Raw genomic sequence first — 20,405 nt, 5'->3', positions numbered from 1 at the left:
ATATATACACGATTGTTTGAAGTTGCTGATCTCTTAATTTCCAATGCATTTTAACAACGCAGAATTTGTACTCTCCTACCCTCATGATTACTGTTTTTGATATCACTTTTTACATATAATTGTCTGTGTATCCCTTAACTACTTATTGTGGATATAGACAATTTTACTACTTTTGTCTTTCAACCTTCCTACTAGCTTTGTGCATGAATGATTTCCTACCTTTACTATATGTTTGCCTTTACCAATGAGCTTTCTCCTTTCATGATTTTCATGTTTCTTGTGTCCTTTTTTGCTTACAGAAGTTCCTTTAACATTTCTTTAAAGCCGATTTGGTGATGCTGAACTCTTGGCTTTTGCTTCTCTGTAAAGCTTTTTATCTCTTCATCAAATCTGAATGAGAGCCTTGCAGAGTATTATTGGGTTTTGGTTTTTCCCTTTCATCACTTCAAATATATCATGCCATGCTGCTCTGGCCTGAAGAGTTTCTGTTGAAAAGTCAGGTGATAGGCTTATGGGAATTCCCTTTTATGTAACATGTTGCTTTTCCCTTGCTGCTTTTAATATTCTCTTTTGTCTTTAATTTTTGCCATTTTAATTACAATGTGTCTTGGTGTCTGCCTCTTTAGGTTAATCCTGTATGGTGCTCACTGCACTTCCTGGACTTAGATGTCTGTTTCCCCTTCCCAGGTTAGGGAAGTTTTCAGCTATTGTCTTCAATTATGTTCTCAGCCCCTTTCTCTTTCTCTTCTCCTTCTGGGAATCCTATAGTGCAAATATTAGTGAGCTTGATGTCCCAGAAGTCTCCTAAACTGTCCTCATTTCTTTTTTTTTCCTTCAGCGTCACTGATTTCCACTACTCTGTCTTCCAGCTCACTAATCCATTTCCCTGTATCATTTAGTCTACTACTGATTCCCTCTAGTGTATTTTTCATTTCAGTTATTGTATTCTTCATCTCTCTTTGGTTGTTCTTTCTATTTTCTAACTCTTTGTTAAAAACTTCTAATGTCTCACTCTGTGCATCCATTTGTTTCCCAAGTTCTTTGATCATCTGTACAATCACACTCCTGAACTCTTTCTTGGTTAGATTGCATATCTCCACTTCACTTAGTTCTTTTTCTGGTGTTTTAACTTAATCCTTTGTTTGGAATATGTTCCTCTGTTGCCTCATTTTGCCTAACTAGTTGTTTTTATTTTTATGCACCTGGTAGGTTGGTTATGTTTCCCAACCTTGAAGAAGTGACCTTTTGTGTTCCAGCAGTGCACTCTCCTCTCAACAGTTATATGCTCTAGGGGTTCCTCCTATGAGGGTTGTGTGGGTCTTTCTGTTTTGGCAGGCTGACTATGTACGTGGTCTGATAGGCTAGGTTGGCCCCTGGTCTGCTTGGTTGCCAGGTCCTGCCTTGTGCAGATGCTGCTGTCCACTGGTTGATGGTTGATGGCAGAACCCTGGGAGGCCCTGGGGCTAGTGCTGGGTTACTGCTGGGTGGAGTCAGGGTCCAGGAGATCCCAGGGCAAACAGGTATTATTTTAAGTCAATAAGTTTGTGGTAATTTGTTATAGAAGAAAACTAATAGCTAAGTACAAATTTTGAAAAGGCTGCCCCAAGACATCCCAATTTATTGTTTTCAACATTTATATGAACAGTGGTATTTGAGTTTTTGTAGTCACAGATCTACTAATCGTTGTTAAAATTTAGAAACATAACTCAAACCATTCTTAGTCCTGCAGTTTCAGGGACTGAAACCAGCTTTGGCTTCTAAAGCTTACAGTGCCTTTTGGAGCATCAGCCTTAATCCATTTTTCATGTTTGCTTGCTTGATTCAGGAGGCCTGAAACACAAAATTGCATAAAATTATATCTTGATTGACAAGAGCAATATTTGACTACATAGATCTTAACACTACATCTCTAAAACTGAAAAACACTTTTGAACTGCAAAAATCTTAGTAAAGACAACCTGAGTTGGAAGAGAGTTGCAAATAGGTTACTTGGGCTTGTTCTCTCCTTTCTTTTCCTCAGAACAACTCTGAAAGGGAAACTACTCTGTTTTTTGTTTGTATTTTTTTTGGATGCACGTTTTAAAAAGAGCTTTATTTAAGTGCAATTGACAAAATAATACATGTATTTAAAGTATGTAATGTAATAAGTTTTTACATATGTAAAAGTCTGCAAAACCATCTCCTCAATCAAGATAATGAACATATCCATCACTCCTAAGTTTCCCTGTGCCCCTTTGTAATCTTTCCCTCATGCCCCACCGGCCTGTCACCTCTACAACCCCCCCGACCCCCACCAATCCTTCAATAATTACTAATCTACTTTGTGTCACTTTGGATTAGTTGCATTTTCTAAGATTTTAATAAATGGAGTCATACAAAATATACAATACGTAGTCTTTTAAAAAATATCTAGGTTATTTCAGCATAATTATTATGAGGTTCATTCATATTGTAGCATGTATCAGGTGGTTTCCTCACACAGATGCTGATCCGTACTTTGCTGAACAGTCATGGGCACCCTGTGTACCTCTGTTTGCTCTGGAACTTTCTCTTGTTAACTCTAGCAGCCCTGGTCTCCTCCACGTGGTGAGTCTGTTGGGCTCTGCCTACGATACCCATCCCTGCCCTGCAGCCTGGAAACACTCTCAAGGTAATAGGCTATGGCAATCATTGAGCTCACCTGGTTTGTTTCCCATCTCTAGTCTTCTAGTTCTGTTTTTTCTTTCAATCAAGGTAGTTAAGATGCTACACCTCCTCTGGAGATCCACTGCAATTCTGAACTTAAGAGACCAGTCAAATCTGAACTGATGAATGTTGTGAATACACTGGCTCAATTCATCATATACATTTTCTTTGTTGAATCCAAGCACACAAATCAGGAAACAACTCTCTTCTCTAGGACAGTTTTCTCCTTTGTTAGTATCATATGATGTTCCCAGCTGCTGAAAAGGTGCTTTGTACCATTCAATCTTTGTGTCACGTGCTTTTGTGTGATACAAATTCTCCTGTGAATTCTTGTCTCTCCCCTTTAATCTGAGCCATAATCTTATCTATCTACATCTTCACTGGATCCTTCCCAAAAGACAGCAGCATATTCAATGACTTCCTCTAGAGTTTCTTTTTCCTTCCACTTCTCTTGCTGTATTTTCAGTATCATCACAACCCACTTCTCAGTAAACTGCTTAAAATCTCTCTCATTCCAACTAGTAATCCCTGTATTAGAAGCTTCTCTTTTCCCCCAATCTTCATCATTAAGGGGTTCAACTTTATCAATTTTAATCTGTTCATCTTTTTGTGCCTTACCACATTTAGCAGGTCAGGATTTCAAGGTATCTACAACCAATAGTTTTTGTATAGTACAGAACTTCTTTTTCTAGTAATTCAAATAAACGTAGAGGAAAGAACTGGTAATCCTGAATATTGGTTGTTCTATTATTTTTTACACATTTTAATAGCAATAGTAAAGCATCAACAATAGTAAGGGTTTCCCAAATATCTAAGATCTTTTACCTCCTCAATCATGAGTTTCTTGCTTACGGAAGGAGAAGCCAAATCTACCCATTTCCTTCTGCAGCAGAGGAGACAATGCACAGTTCTATTGTTACTAACAAAATGAACACACAAGTGATTTTAGCTTAGGGACAATACTCACAAGCAAGACAGTTTGTAAAGTTCCATTTAAGTTGCTGGAAAATAGCCTTATCTTGCAAATAAGAAATTTACTGAAAGCTCTGTACTTTGGGTTGAATCTGTGGAGATTCTAATTCTTATTTGTAAAGTTTATAAATTCCTTCCTACAAAAATCTTGTAACAGAGATTGGAACTTGGGGCTGCAGAAACCTTGTTCCTTATTTAATCCCCTTTACCAATGAAAATCAGACAATATTTTTTTGACCAAGAAATGGGAAATGACTAACCTATCCCCCTGTGGCTTGGCTTCCTTTAAGTGAGAGAAAAGTTTCTTCTCAGGACATGTTTTTAAACTCTAGCATTTGCTCTCAAAATCTGCCATGTCCAAATCTACTCAAGTATATAAATATCCAAGTTTGACTGACTGAGTGATTTCCAAATACCTGGTTGATAAGCATTACTCATTATTTAACCCAAAATGCACCTGATCTAATCAGCTCTAGCCATGGACAAAGACAGGGCTCTAAGGAGTAATTGGCAGAATTTCTGTTCCTTGTTTAAAAATAGCCTTGTTTAAAAATAAGCCTCTTGGCTAAGGTGAGCTTCTTCCTGCCCCCGACCCCACCACTCCCCACTCCAAACCTTGTAACAGACTTTGCTTACTTACATTCTGAGGGATAATTCTGGTGCTGTCTTATTAGGAACAGGTTAAATTTCAGTGCATCACAGCTGGAGGATTCCCTCTTTTACATTATAAACACTACTGACCACCCACTATGGGAAGCATCATGCTAAGTATTTTAGGGAGGTTCAAAACATGTAAAAAGACACGGTAATGCCCTCAAAAAGCTTACCAGCTGGCTAGGAAAATAAATTATACACTTTTGAAAAAGGATTTAAATAACTACTCTGAAATCTTATTTATTTATTTATTTTTATTTTTTTTGTGTGTGGTATGCCGGCCTCTCACTGCTGTGGCCTCTCCCATTGCGGAGCACAGGCTCTGGATGTGCAGGTCCAGTGGCCATGGCTCACGGGCACAGCCGCTCCGCGGCACATGGGATCCTCCCGGACTGGGACACGAACCTGTGTCTCCTGCATCGGCAGGCAGACTCCCAACCACTGCGCCACCAAGGAAGCCCCTGAAGTCTTAGTTTTAATGCACGTTTTTCACAAACAAAAGCTCTAACACCACACACAATCCCGTAAAACCAAATATTTTTAATGTCAACATTTTTTATCTGTTCTTCCCTTGACAAAAGTGCAACCCAGGACATCTTAGCAACAAATTTTTACAAGCAAATATTTTTGAGCTAGTTATAATGCTGCCCATCATTATATTTTCTCTCAATTATTTGGAATAATGAAAAAGTCAACAGTACACTAGGTTTTGAGCAAGTATGCAATTAATCAGTTTTGCCCAAGAAATATCCTTTTATGTCTAATCACATCCTCTGTATTTTTTGTCTCAGATATTGTAGTTTTCATTTCTAGAAATTCAATTTTGGTCTTTTTTATATCTTCCATGTCTTACTTAACTTTATCCCAACATGTGGAATTCAGTTATAATAACTATTTTATTTTTCTTCTCTGCTAATTCTAACATCTGTGTCTTTTCTGTATAGGTTTCGATTGATATTCACTTCATCTTGGGTCATGATTTCTTGCCTATTTGCATGTCTGATAATCTTTGATTGGATGCCAGACATGGTGAATTTTATTTTGTTGGGTTCCAGGCATTTTTGTATTTCTATAAATCTCAAGCTTTGTGCAGTTAAAGTACTTGGAAACAATTTCAACTTTTCATCTCTTGTTTTATGATTTGTTAGGCAGTTCTGGAGGAATGCGCAGTCTAGGGCTCTTTCCAACTACTAAGTGCTCTACCCAGTGCTCCATGAGTTATGGTATTTTCCAGTCTGGCAGGTGGGATAGGCGTTTTTCCTGGACTTGTGTGAGCATTAGGTTCTATTCCTTCTGGTACTTTATAAACTCTAGCTATCAATCTCTGTGGACTCTCCTTATGGTTTCCTCAATTCAAGGAGTCTGCTGGGCTCTACATTAGTCCCTTCTCCATGTACTACAGCCTGAAGACTCTCTTGAGGGAGTAAGCAGGGACTCATTTTGCTTGCTTCCCAGCTCTTAGTGATCACTTTCTTTCATTGCCTGATGTACAGTATCTTAGAAACTGTTTTTTCATGTATTTTGTCTATTTAAAAATTTTTGTTGTTGTTGGTTTAAGTAGAAGGGTAATTCAGTCCTTTTTATTCTACTTCTAGCCTAGAAGCCCTCACTGTTTCTATCTTTCTCTCTTTCTCCCTCTTCCCATCTTTTTTCCCCTCCCTACATCATGCTCTCTGTAATTTCTTGTTGGGAAATAATTAAAGACTCAAAAGAAGTTGTAAAAATAGTACAAAGAGGTCCTGTGCACCCATTACCCAGTTTCTCCAATGTTGACATCTTATAATAACCATCGTGCATTATCAAAAATAGGTAATTGTTTGGCATACAATTAATTAGACTACAGAGCTTACTCAGGCTTCACCATTTTTTACATGCACTCACTCTTTTACACGTTTTTGTGTGTACTTTTATGAGATTTTATCACATGTATAGATTCACATAACCATCATTATAATCAAGATACAGAATTGTTTTATCATCACAAAGAAAGTTCTATGTGATATCTCTTTATAGTTTTATCTTCCCTCTCCTTTCTTAACTTTTTGCAACAACTTGTCTGTTCTCCATATCCATAATAATGTCACTTCAAGAACATTAGATAAATGTAATCATACAGTATGCAATATTTTGAGACTGGCTATTTTCACTCAGCATAATGCCCCTAACTTCTATCCAAGTTGTGGGTATTAATAGACTGTTCTTTTTCACTGTTGAATACTACTCCACCGTATGGACATACCACAGTTTGTGTAACCATTTACTGGCAGAAGTATATTTTAGTCATTTCCATTTTTTGGCTATTATAAATAAAGCTATGAATACTTATGTACAGGTTTTTATGTGAACACTAAGTTTCATTTCTCCAAGATAAATGCCCAGGAATGTAATTGTTGGGTCATATGGTACTTTCTTTTTAACAAAATACCAGGCTGAATTCAGGAGTGGCTATATTATTTTCCATGCCCAATACCAATGCAGAAGAGATCCAATCTCTCCACATCCTTGCCAGCATTTGATATTATCAGTATTTCTTATTTTAGCCATTCTAATAGGTATGTAGTAGCATCTCATTCTGGTTCTAATTTGTACCATACCAATGGCTAGTGATGTTGAACAGGTTTTTGTGTTTTTACTTGGCATCTTATACCTTCTATGGCTGTACTGTTTCTTAAATTTTACATGATTACACTTTTAGGTGCACAAATCTTTTTTCTTCATTACTGGGAAGAGTTTCCTCAGGGTAAGATTTGGCTGTGGTTCAGTGTTTCGTATATGACCAAAATAAACATGAAAACAAAAACTAAAAAAAACCCAAAAAACCCAGGCATTACAAACAGAATTCACATGCTCTAAGACTGGGGTCTGTACTTTGATCTCTAGTCTAGGAATCAGCAAACTATGGCCCACAGGCGAAATCTGGCCTGACGCCTGTTTTTATGGCCTAAGAGCTAAGAATGGCTTCTACGCTTTTTTTTTTTTTTTTTTTGCGGTACGCAGGCCTCTCACTGTTGTGGCCTCTCTCATTGCGGAGCACAGGCTCCGGATGCGCAGGCTCAGCGGCCATGGCTCACAGGCCTAGCTGCTCCGCGGCATGTGGGACCTTCCTGGACCGGGGTACGAACCCGTGTCCCCTGCACTGGCAGGCGGACCCTCAACCACTGTGCCACCAGGGAAGCCCGACTTCTACACTTTTAAAGGGTTATAAAAAAAAAAAAAAAAAAGAGTAAACAACAGAAACCGTATGTAGCCTGCAAAGTCTAACATTTACAATCTGTCCTTAACAGATAAAGTTTTCAGGTGAATGGGAACAAAACCTGATCTTCCTTTTTTTTTGGGAAACGTTAACAAACAAAGCTGATGTCTACTTATTACACTCTCCCAGGATCTTACACTTTAACAAAATGGAGAAACAAAAACACCATAAAAGCACAAAGGATCTGAAGGCAGATCCTACATTAACTACCTGTCAAAGTATTTTTAAGTAGACAGCCATAAACCTACAGCATTCTTCATCCTGTTACCAAATTTCTTCCATGTCATCCGGAAGCACATCTACATGACTGACAAATCCATATGCTGTAAACTTGGAGAAAACCAAAACTTAAATGTGTTCTCAAAATAAGTTATTTCTATGAGTCATATCAAAAGACTAGATTTTTTCGCCCATTTGGAGAGAAAATACTGTCTCTAGCTCTTAAAATGGCATCCTGTGGGCTTGGTCCCATTTCAACATCTTTTCCAACAAATGAACCCATTTTCCATTATAAATCACAATACCATTAAATGTATGTCTCCAGCCTACAAACAAGCTGAGAACTCTCTTCTGACTTGGTAGTTTATTTTGATACCAAATGAACTTATTTTTATTATGCTTTACATTTCCAGTTTGACTAAAATAAAGTGAACCCAGTAATACCACTTTCCCTACCATGCAGACAATGACAAACAACAATCATTTGGCTGACAACATACTTTATCTCTAATCATCTAAATTGTACCACATGCATTTTTGGTCTTAAAAATGGCTTGATATACAATGGTGAGGTTTCATATCTAAGTTGATGAACCCAGTCTAAAACTTAACAGAGAAGTCAACTTATTCCCAGAAATACCTTATCTAAGGTATTCACCACCTATCCAATTTGCCATATATGGGTAGAGCACGAAACTCAGAATCAAGGATCTCATAAGGATTAGAGAATGCATCCCAAAGAATACACACTGTGCACAACTCTTTAGTAGGTAAATGTTTTACCTTAAGAGAGTTCCAGGCTTTCTTTTGACCTCAGAATAGTACATATTTGTAAATCACTTTAAGAATTATACAACACACACTGACAACTAACTGATGAACAATTGACAGGAAGGCACTGGAACTCATCAAAAAAGATACCCCACATCCAAAGACAAAGGAGAAGCCAAAATGAGACAGTAGGAGGGGTGCAATCACAAAATCAAATCCCATAACTTCTGGGTGGGTGACTCAGAAACTGGAGAACACTTATATCACATAAGTCCACCCACTGGAGTGAAGGTTCTGAGCTCCACGTCAGGCTTCTCAACCTGGGGGTCTGGCAACAGGAGGAGGAATTCCTAGAGAATCAGACTTTGAAGGCTAGTGGGATTTGACTGCAGGAGTTCGACAGGACTGAGGTAAACAGAGACTCCACTCTTGGAGGGCACACACAAAGTAGTGTGCGCATCGGGACCCAGGGGAAGGAGCAGTGACCCCAGGGGAGACTGAACCAGACCTACCTGTTAGTGTTGGAGGCTCTCCTGCAGAGGCGGGGGTGGCTGTGTCTCACCGTGAAGACAAGGACACTGGCGGCAGAAGTTCTGGGAAGTACTCCTTGGCATGAGCCCTCCCAGAGTTCGCCATTAGCCCCATCAAAGAGCCCGGGTAGGCTCCAGTGTTGGGTGGCCTCAGGCCAAACAACCAACAGGGAGGGAACCCAGCCCCACCCATCAGCAGACAAGTGGACTAAAATTTTACTGAGCTCTGCCCACCAGAGCAACACCCAGCTCTACCCGCCACCGGTCCCTCCCATCAAAAAACTTGCACAATCCTCTTAGATAGCCTCATCCACAGGAGGGCAGACAGCAGAAGCAAAAAAAACTACAATCCTGCAGCCTGTGGAACAAAAACCACATTCACAGAAAGATAGACAAGATGAAAAGGCAGAGGGCTATGTACCAGATGAAGGAACAAGATAAAACCCCAGAAAAACAACTAAATGAAGTGGAGACAGGCAACCTTCCAGAAAAAGAATTCAGAATAATGACAGTGAAGATGATCCAGGACCTCAGAAAATGAATGGAGGCAAAGATCGAGAAGATGCAAGAAATGTTTAACAAAGACCTAGAAGCATTAAAGAACAAACAAACAGAGATGAACAATACAATAACTGAAATGAAAACTACACTAGAAGGAATCAATAGCAGAATAACTGAGGCAGAAGAAAGGATAACTGACCTGGAAGACAGAATTGTGGAATTCACTGCTGCAGAACAGAATAAAGAAAAAGAATGCAAAGAAATGAAGACAGCCTAAGAGACCTCTTAAACACAACAACATTCGCATTTTAGGGGTCCCAGAAGAAGAGAGAGAGAAAGGACCTGAGAAATATCTGAAGAGATTATAGTCAAAAACTTGCCTGACATGGAAAAGGAAATAGCCACCCAAGTCCAGGAAACACAGAGAGTCCCATACAGGAAAACGCAAGGAGAAACACTCCGAGACACATAGTAATCAAATTGGCAAAAATTAAAGACAAAGAAAAATTACTGAAAGCAGCAAGGGAAAAACGACAAATAACATACAAGGGAACTCCCATAAGGTTAACAGCTGATTTCTCAGCAGAAACTCTACAAGCCAGAAGGCAGTGGCATGATATACTTAAAGTGATGAAAGGGAAGAACCTACAACCGAGATTGCTCTACCAGGCAAGGATCTCATTCAGATTCGATGGAGAAATCAAAGCTTTACAGGCAAGCAAAAGCTAAGAGAATTCAGCACCACCAAACCAGCCCCACAACAAATGCTAAAGGAACTTCTCTAAGTGGGAAACACAAGAGAAGAAAAGGACCTACAAAAACTAACCCCAAACAATTAAGAAAATGGTAATAGGAACATACATATCGATAAGTACCTTAAATGTGAATGGATTAAATGCTCCAACCAAAAGACACAGGCTTGCTGAATGGATACAAAAACAAGACCCATATATATGCTGCCTACAAGAGACCCACTTCAGACCTAGGGACATATACAGACTGAAAATGAGGGGATGGAAAAAGATATTTCATGCAAATGGAAATCAAAAGAAAGCTGGAGTAGAAATTCTCCTAGCAGATAAAATAGACTTTAAAATAAAGAATGTCACAAGAGACAAGGAAGGATACTACATAATGATCGAGAGATCAATCCAAAAAGAAGATATAACAATTATAAATATATATGCACCCAACATAGGAGCACCTCAATACATAAGGCAACTGCTAACAGCTATAAAAGAGGAAATTGACAGTAACACAATAATGGTGGGGGACTTTAACACCTCACTTACACCAATGGACAGATCATCCAAACAGAAAATTAACAAGGAAACACAAGCTTTAAATGACACAATAGACCAGATAGATTTAACTGATGTTTATAGGACATTCCATCCAAAACCAGCAGATTACACTTTCTTCTCAAGTGCACATGGAACATTCTCCAGGATAGATCACATCTTGGGTCACAAATCAAGCCTCAGTAAATTTAACAGAATTGAAATCCTATCAAGCATCTTTTCTGACAACAATGCTATGAGATTAGAGATCAATTACAGGGGAAAAAAATGTAAAAAACACAAACACATGAAGGCTAAACAATACATTACTAAATAACCAAGAGATAACAGAAGAAATCAAAGAGGAAATCAAAAAATACCTAGAGACAAATGACAGTGAAAACATGACAATCCAAAACCTATGGGATGCAGCAAAAGCAGTTCTAAGAGGGAAGTTTATAGCAATACAAGCCTACCTCAAAAAACAACAAATATCTCAAATAAACAATCTAACCTTACACCTAAGGGAACTAGAGAAAGAAGAACAAACAAAACCCAAAGTTAGCAGAAGGAAAGAAATCATAAAGATCAGAGCAGAAATAAATGAAATAGAAACAGAGAAAACAATAGCAAACATCAATAAAACTAATAAAAGCTGGTTCTTTGAGAAGATAAACAAAATTGATAAACCATTAGCCATACTCATCAAGAACACGAGAGATAGGACTCAAATCAATAAAATTAGAAATGAAAAAGGAGAAGTTACAACAGGCACCACAGAAATGCAAAGCATCCTAAGAGATTACTACAAGCAACTCTATGCCAATAAAATGGACAACCTGGAAGAAACGGACAAATTCTTAGAGAGGTATAACCTTCCGAGACTGAACCAGGAAGAAATAGAAAATATGAACAAACCAATCACAAGTAATGAAATTGAAACTGTCATTAATAATCTTCCAACAAACAAAAGTCCAGGACCAGATGGCTTCACAGGTGAATTCTATCAAACATTTAAGAAGAGCTAACACCTGTCCTTCTCAAACTCTTCCAATAAGTTACAGAAGAAGGAACACTCCCAAACTCATTCTATGAGGCCACCATTACCCTGACACCAAAACCAGACAAAGATATTACAAAAAAAGAAAATTACAGGCCAATATCACTCATGAATATAGATGCAAAAATCCTCAACAAAATACTAGTAAACAGAATCCAACAGCACATTAAAAGGATCGTACACCATGATCAAGTGGGATTTATCCCAGGGATGCAAGAATTCTTCAATATATGCAAATTAATCAATGTGATATACCATAATAACAAAGTGAAGAATAAAAACCATATGATCATCTCAATAGATGCAGAAAAAGTTTTTGACAAAATTCAACACCCATTTATGATAAAAACTCTCCAGAAAGTGGGCATAGAGGGAACTTACCTCAACATAATAAAGGCCATATATGACAAACCCACAGGAAACATCATTCTCAATGGTGAGAAACTGAAAGCCTTTACTCTAAGATCAGGAACAAGACAAGGACGTCCACTCTCACCACTATCATTCAACATAGTTTTGGAAGTCCTAGCCATGGCAATCAGAGAAAAAAAAGAAATAAAAGGAATACAAATTGGAAAAGAAGAAGTAAAACTGTCATTGTTTGCAGATGACATGATACTATACATAGAGAATCCTAAAGGTGCCACCAGAAAATTACTAGAGCTAATCAATGAATTTGGTAAAGTTGCAGGATACAAAATTAATGCACAGAAATCTCTTCCATTCCTATACACTAATGATGAAAAATATGAAAGAGAAATTAAGGAAACACTCCCATTTACTATTGCAACAAAAAGAAGAAAATACCTAGGAATAAACCTACCTAGGCAGACAAAAAACCTGTATGCAGAAAACTATAAGACACTGATGAAAGAAATTAAAGATGATACTAACAGATGGAGAGATATACCATGTTCTTGGATTGGAAAAATCAACATTGTGAAAATGACTATCCTACCCAAAGCAATCTACAGATTCAATGCAATCCCTATCAAATTACCAATGGCATTTTTTATGGAACTAAAACAAAAAATCTTAAAATTTGTACAGAGACACAAAAGACCCCGAATAGCCAAAGTAGTCGTGAGGGAAAAAAACGGAACTGGAGGAATCAGGCTCCCTGACTTCAGACTCTACTACAAAGCTACAGTAATTAAGACTGGCACAAAAACAGAAACATAGATCTATGGAACAAGATAGAAAACCCAGAGATAAACCCACGCACCTATGGTCAACTAATCTATGACAAAGGAGGCAAGAATACACAATGGAGAAAAGACAGTCTCTTCAATAAGTGGTGCTGGGAAAACTGGACAGCTACATGTGAAAGAATGAAATTAGAACACTCCCTAACACCATACACAAAAATAAACACAAAATGGATTAGATACCTAAATGTAAGACCAGACACTATAAATACTCTTAGAGGAAAACACAGGAAGAACACTCTCTGACATAAATCAGAGCAAGATCTTTTTTGATCCACCTCCTAGAGTAATGGAAATAAAACCAAAAATGAACAAATGGGATCTAATGAAACTTCAAAGCTTTTGCAAAGCAAAGGAAACTACAAACAAGACAAAATGACAACCCTCTGAATGGGAGAAAATATTTGCCAACGAATCAATGGAGAAAGGATTAATGTCCAAAATATATAAACAGCTCATGCAGCTCAATATTAAAATAACAAACAACCCAGTCCAAAAATGGGCAGAAGACCTAAGTAGACATTTCTCCAAAGAAGACATACAGATGGCCAAGAAGCACATGAAAAGATGCTCAACATCACTAATTATTAGAGAAACTCAAATCTAAACTACAATGAGGTATCACCTCACACCAGTTAGAATGGGCATCATCAGAAAATCTATAAACAACAAATGCTGGAGAGGGTGTGGAGAAAAGGGAACCCTCTTGCACTGTTGGTGGGAATGTAAATTGATACAGCCACTATGGAGAACAGTATGGAGGTTCCTTAAAAAACTACAAATAGAACTACCATATGACCCAGCAATCCCACTACTGGGCATATACCCAGAGAAAACCGCAATTCAAAAAGACACATGCACCCCAATGTTCATTGCAGCACTATTTACAATAGCCAGGTCATGGAAGTAACCTAAATGCCCATCGACAGATAAATGGATAAAGAAGATATGGTACATATATACAGTGGAATATTACTCAGCCATAAAAAGGAACGAAATTGGGTCATTTGTAGGGACCTGGATGAACCTAGAGACTGTCACACAGAGTGAAGTAAGTCAGAAAGAGAAAAACAAATATCGTATATTAACGCATATATGTGGAACCTAGAAAAATGGTACAGATGAACCGGTGTGCAGGGCAGAAACTGAGACACAGATGTAGAGAACAAACGTATGGACACCAAGGGGGGAAAGCGGTGCAGGGGTGGGGGTGGTAGTGTGATGAATTGGGCGATTGGGATTGACATGTGTATACTGATGTCTATAAAATTGGAGAATCTGCTGTATAAAAGAATAAAATAAAATTCAAAAAAAAAGAATTACACAATACACAGTTATTTACCAGTGACGGCAACAACAAGGGAAACCATGGAGCAGGAATTTAAATAAAATTACAGGTTTGACACATCAAACCCTGTGGGAAGCCTGAGCCCCAAGAACTAAATTTTATTGGCATGGTTTCTTGCAGAAATCATGTTACAGATACAATCCAGACCTCTTAGCAGTGAGAGTATTTCTGTTTCTATGCCTCATAGGCTCTGTATGGTGGCCCAAAAGAGCTGAGCTCAGCTGCCTATAATAACAACTGACACATAAAGTTGCTCATTACTTCCAAATTTGGGTTTCAGATTGGAAATCTCCATAGGAAAAGTAAACTGCTTTAATTTTCTAGGCCTCAAATTATTCCACTTGATATCCACTTGATAAATAAGGTCTGTGGCCTTTTGGGCACCAGTTTTGGAATCAAAATGAAACAAAAGTTTCTCTAAACTCAATAACTTGTTCATACAGCTCGCTCCACAGGAGACTGTTGTGTTTATCTGAAGTCCCTCTGTACGATTACTTTAACGGATTTAATCTACTATCAGAGACAACCTGGGGCCCAACCTCATCGTACATCATGTGCTACTCTCCAAAAGAAATCTGCTGATCAGTACCCAGATTCTTGGACTGTGGGCAGGAAATAAACTTTGCTCTAAAATTTGGTCCTTCCTGGTTTAGGAAATAGGGGCTAGAGTATAAGATATAGTAACAAATAACAGAAAAATAATTAAATGGCCTAAGAAGCTTCATAATAACCAATGAGGTAAGCATGCATCTTCCTCATAGCATCCATTTACAAGCATAATTTAAAATTTTATAATTTTTTTATATAATAAAAATTTATAAAGAGTAAAACGAAAAATGCTAACCATTATCTGACTAGCAATTAATAATCTTTTTGCTGGTGGAGGGTCTTGCTTCAGTGTTGATGGCTGCTGACTGATTAGGCTGGTGGCTGCTGGAGGCTGGAGTGGATACGGCCATTTCCTAAAATAAGACAACAACGAAGTTTGGTGTATTGACTGACTCTTCCTTTCGTTGTTTCTCTGTAGCATGCAATACTGTTTGATAGCATTTTACCCACAGTAGAACTTCTTTCAAAATTGGAGCCAATCCTCTCAAATCTTGCTGCTGCTTTATCAACTAAATGTGTGTAATATTCTAAATCCTTTGTTATAATTTCAACAATCTGCTAGCATCTTCACCGGGACTAGATTCCATCTCAAGAAACCACTTTCTTTGCTCATCCATAAGAAGCAATTCTTTGTCCATTAAAGTTTCATCATGAAATTGCAGCAATTCAGTCACATCTTCCAGCTCCACTTATAATTCTAGTTCTCTTGCTATTTCCACCACATCTGCAGTTACTTCCTCCAAAGTCATGACTTCCTTCAAAGTCATCCATGAGGGTTGGACTCAACTTCTTCTAAATTCCTGTTAATGTTGCTATTTTGACCTCTTCCCATAAATCACAAATGTTCTAGTGGCATCTAGAATGGTGAATCCTTTCCAGAAGGTTTTCAGCTCACTTTACTCAGATCCATCAGAGGAATCACTATCTATGGCAGCTAGAGCCTTACAAAATGTGTTTCTTAAATAATAAGACTTGAAAGTCAAATTTACTCCAGATCTGTGGGCTGCAGGATGGATGTTGTGTTAGCAGGCATGAAAACATTAATATCATTATACATCTCTATCAGAGCTCTTGGGTGGCTAGATGCATTGTCAGTGCACAGTAATATTTTGAAAGGAATCTTTTTTTTCGTTTTTTTTTTTTTTTTTTTTTTTCCTGAGCAGTAGGTAGCAACAGTGGGCTTAAAATATTCACTAAACCATGTTGTAAACGGATGTGCTGTCACCCAGGCTTTGTTGTTCCATTTATAGAGCACAGGCAGAGTAGATTGAGCGTAATTCTGAAGGTGTGTAGGATTTTCAGTATGGTAAATGAACACTGGCTTCAACTTTAAGTCACCAGCTGCATTAGCCCTTAAGCAGAGTCATTCAGTCCTTTGAAGCTGTGAAGCCAGGCACTGACTTCTCTTCTCTAGCTATGAAAGGCCTAGGTGGAATTTTCTTCCAATATAAGGCTGTTTCTTCTACATTGAAAATCTGTTGTTTAGTGAAGTCACATTCATTAATTACCTTAGCTAGATCTTCTGGATAACCTGCTGCAGCTTATACATCAGCACTTGCTGCTTTTACTTTGCAGTTTTATGATATGGAGATGGCTTATTTCCTTAAACCTCCTTAAACCAAACTCTGCTAGCTTCAAACTTTTCTTCTGCAGCTTCCTCATCCCTCTCAGCCTTTACTGAATTGGAAAGAGTTAGGACCTTGCTCTGGATTAGGTTTTGGCTTAAAGGAAAGTTGTGGCTGGCTTGATCTTCTATCCAAACCACTAAAATTTTCTCCATATCAGCAATAAGGCTGTTTCACTTTCTTATCATTCACGTGTTCACTGGAGTAGCACTTTTAATTTCCTTTAAGAACTTTTCCTTTGCATTCACAACTTGGCTACCCGGATGAGGCCTAACTCTCATCCTATCTTGGCTTCAATATGCCTTCCTCATTAAGCTTAATCATTTCTAGCTTTTGATTTAAAGTGAGATGTGCAACTCTTCCCTTCACTTGATGACTTAGAGGCCATGGTACGGTTATTCACTGGCCTATTTCAATATTGTTGTGTCTCAGGGAATAGGGAGGTCTGAGGAGAGGGAGAGAACCAGGGGACCAGCCAATCAGTAGAGCAGTCAGAAGACACAGAACATTTATCAATTAAGTTTGATGTCTTATATGGGCGACGTCGTTCATGATGCCCCAAAACAACTGCAACAGTAACATCAAAGACCACTGACCACATATCAACAAAACAAATAATAATTTTGAAAGTTTGAAATACTGTGAGAATTACCAAAACGAAATACAGAGATGCAAAGTGAGCAAATGCTCTTGGAAAAATGGCGCCAACAAACAAGCTCCATGCACAGTTGTCAAAAAACTTCAATTTGTGAAAAACATAAATTATATCTGTGAACTGCAATAAAGCAAAGTACAATAAAATGAGGTACACCTATATCAATTTTTTTCCACCAAAATTTATCCAAGGCTTATTTATTTATTTGTTTAGTTTAAAATAGATCACTGTGGAGTCGAGGCCACTGAACTCTTTCTCCTGAATTACTACAGTAACCTGCTAATTAAAATTAACTTTTCCTTCATCCACCATTGTCCTTTCCAATTTTTCCCCACTCAACATTTAGTGATCTTTCTAATATACAGATCTGATTATATGAACCCCAGATTAAAACCTTTCAGTGCCTTTGCAAAGCACTGAGTATAAAAGCCAAATCTGCCCTATATGATCTGATCCCTATCGATCTCTCCAGCCTCCTTTTATACCACTGTGCCCCTTACTCGCTACACTCTAGCTATATTGGACTTGTCTCACCTCCTCAAACTCACAATGCTAGTGTAATTTAGATGCGCCACCTCCATGCTCTCACAGTACCACGTACATACCTTTATTATAACATTTATTGTATTGTATTCACTGGTTTGTCTGTCTTGCTTCACTAGGATGTAACCTCCTCAGATGGCAGAGAGACCAAACTTTATTATCTTATCTTTGCACTCCTAGTTTCTAGCAGTACCCGACTCAATAAATGTTTGCTGAGGAACTGACTGAACAAATAAAGGAAAATAGAGATGACAGGTGGAAGAGGAACTAGGCTAGGAAAAGATAATATTTGTTTTCAAATATATTAAGTTTGAGGTGGTACCTGTTTAGTGGAATGGAAATGGGCAGGACTTAATAAAGAGATTGGGTCCGCAGATAATGATTTTATCCAATGACAGGACTAGTAACTGTTCTTAGAGGATTTAATAAGGTCTTTTTTTTTTAATGGTTGGAATGATGAGAACAGGGTTTTGAAATGCAACTTAAACTAAATCTAAATTTTAAAAAGGCATATGATTCTACGAGTTACAGAATGAAAAATGAAAAAATAATTTATAATTCAAACATTCTTAACTTATGTAAAATAATTTGATTATGCTATCATTCAGAGCATTATTAAACAAATTTGTATTATTACTTTACATTACCAGGGCCAAAAAAGGTAACTCTATTGGCTCCCTATCAAATTCAAGATACCAGATCACAAGAAAATGATTCTTACCACATTTAATACACTTAAATTTTCATCAAATTTTCTCTGCGTAACTAAGAGTCTGCCCATTAGGCACTGAGTTAATCTGAAAGTGTACAGGTGTTATTTTTATTACTGCTCTGCTTTTTGTTAATATAATATGATTTTTAAGATTGACTTCTTAACCTTTACGATATATAAAATGAATATTTAAAACTGAAACTTGATCTTTTTTCTTGGTCATTAAATAAATTACTTTATTTTTGACCAAAAAAATACTGCCTCCCCCAAATAATCTTTACTCTCTGCCAAGATTTAATATAGTGGCTGTTAATAATTGTGAAACTTGGTCTTATGAAGATACCCCAATGCCATCATAACCACACACCACCACCACACTTTCTTTTTCTTGAGACTATCTCATGGGTAAGTCTGTGGCATACGTGCACGTACACACTTTAATTTCAATGTCCTCTGGGCTGGAGACAAGATGGCGCAGTAGAAGGATTTAAGCTCACCTCCTCTCACGAAAACACCAAAATCACAACTAACTGCTGAATGATCATCAACAAAAAGGACTCAGACCTACCAAAAGTGATATTCTACACCCCAAAACAAAGAAGAAGCCACAACGAGATAGTAGGAGGGGCACTTTCACAATATGATCAAATTCCATACCCACTGGGTAGGCGACCCACAAACTGGAAAATAATTATATTGCAGAGGTCCTCCCACAGGGTGAGAGTTCCAAGTCCCATGTCAGGCTCCCCAACCTGGGAGTCTGATATCGCAAGGAGGAGCCCCCAGAGCATTTGGCTTTGAAGGCCAGTGGGGCTTGAGTGCAGGAGCTCCACAGGTCTGAGGAAACAGAGACTCCACTCTTGGAGGATGTACACAAGTTTTCACATGCACTGGGACCCAGGGCAAAACAGTGACTCCATAGAAACCTGGGCCAGACCTACCTGCGGGTTAGGGAGGGTCTCCTGTGGAGGCAGGGGTCAGCTGCGGCTCACTGTGGAGTCAAGGACACTGGTGGTGGACGCTCCAGGGAACACTCATCAGCGTGAGCTCTCCTGGAGGTCGCCATTTTGGCACCGAGACCCGGCCCCACCCAACAGTCTGCAGGCTCCAGTGCTGGGACGCCTCAGTCCAAACAACCAACAGGGTGGGAACACAGCTCCACCCATCAGCAGACAGGCTGCTTAAAGTTGTCCTGAGCAAAGAGCCACCTAGAAACACACCCCTTGACACGACCCTGCACACCAGAGGGACAAGATGCAGCTCCACCCACCAGTGGGCAGGCACCAGCCCCTCCCACCAGGAAGCCTGCACAAACCCCTGGACCAACTTCACCCACCAGGGGGCAGACACTAGAACCAAGAAGAACTACAATCCTAAAGCCTGAGGGATGGAGACCACAAACAGAGGAAGTTAAACAAAATGAGATGGCAGAGAAATAGGTCACAGATGAAGGAAGAAGATAAAATCACGGAAGAAAAACTAAGTGAAGCAGAGATAGGCAATCTACCTGAAAAAGAATTCAGAAGTAATGATAGTAAACATGATCCAAGATCTCAGGAAATGAATGGTGCACAGACTGAGGATACAAGAAATGTTTAATAAAGAGCTAAAAGCTTTAAAGAGCAAACAGAAATGAACAATACAATAACTGAAGCGAAAAATACACTAGAAGGAATCAATAGCAGAATAAATGAGGCAGAAGACCGAATAAGTAAGCTGGAAGACAGAATGGTAGAAATCACTGCTGCCGAACGGAACAAAAGAAAAAGAATGAAAAGAA

At 38.5% G+C, this 20,405-nt stretch overlaps 1 protein-coding gene across 2 annotated transcripts in view; it reads right to left on the bottom strand.

Moving 5' to 3' along the window:
- Positions 1–1,606: 1,606 nt before the first annotated feature.
- The window catches only part of FAM185A (family with sequence similarity 185 member A), a 66,218-nt gene continuing 47,419 nt past the window's right edge, over positions 1,607–20,405 (bottom strand). For both annotated transcript variants that reach the window (XM_082662364.1, XM_082662365.1), the window contains exon 8: positions 1,607–1,830. In XM_082662364.1, coding sequence (XP_082518490.1) covers positions 1,718–1,830 — 113 coding nt within the window. In that variant the 3' untranslated portion in view covers positions 1,607–1,717. The remainder of the gene's footprint in view (positions 1,831–20,405) is intronic.

This window comes from Grampus griseus (genome assembly GCF_964374135.1).
Source record: "Grampus griseus genome assembly, chromosome: 9".
Lineage (NCBI taxonomy): Eukaryota > Metazoa > Chordata > Mammalia > Artiodactyla > Delphinidae > Grampus > Grampus griseus.
The sequence above is the reverse complement of the archived record's forward strand: the minus strand, read 5'-3'. Positions and strand labels throughout refer to the sequence as shown.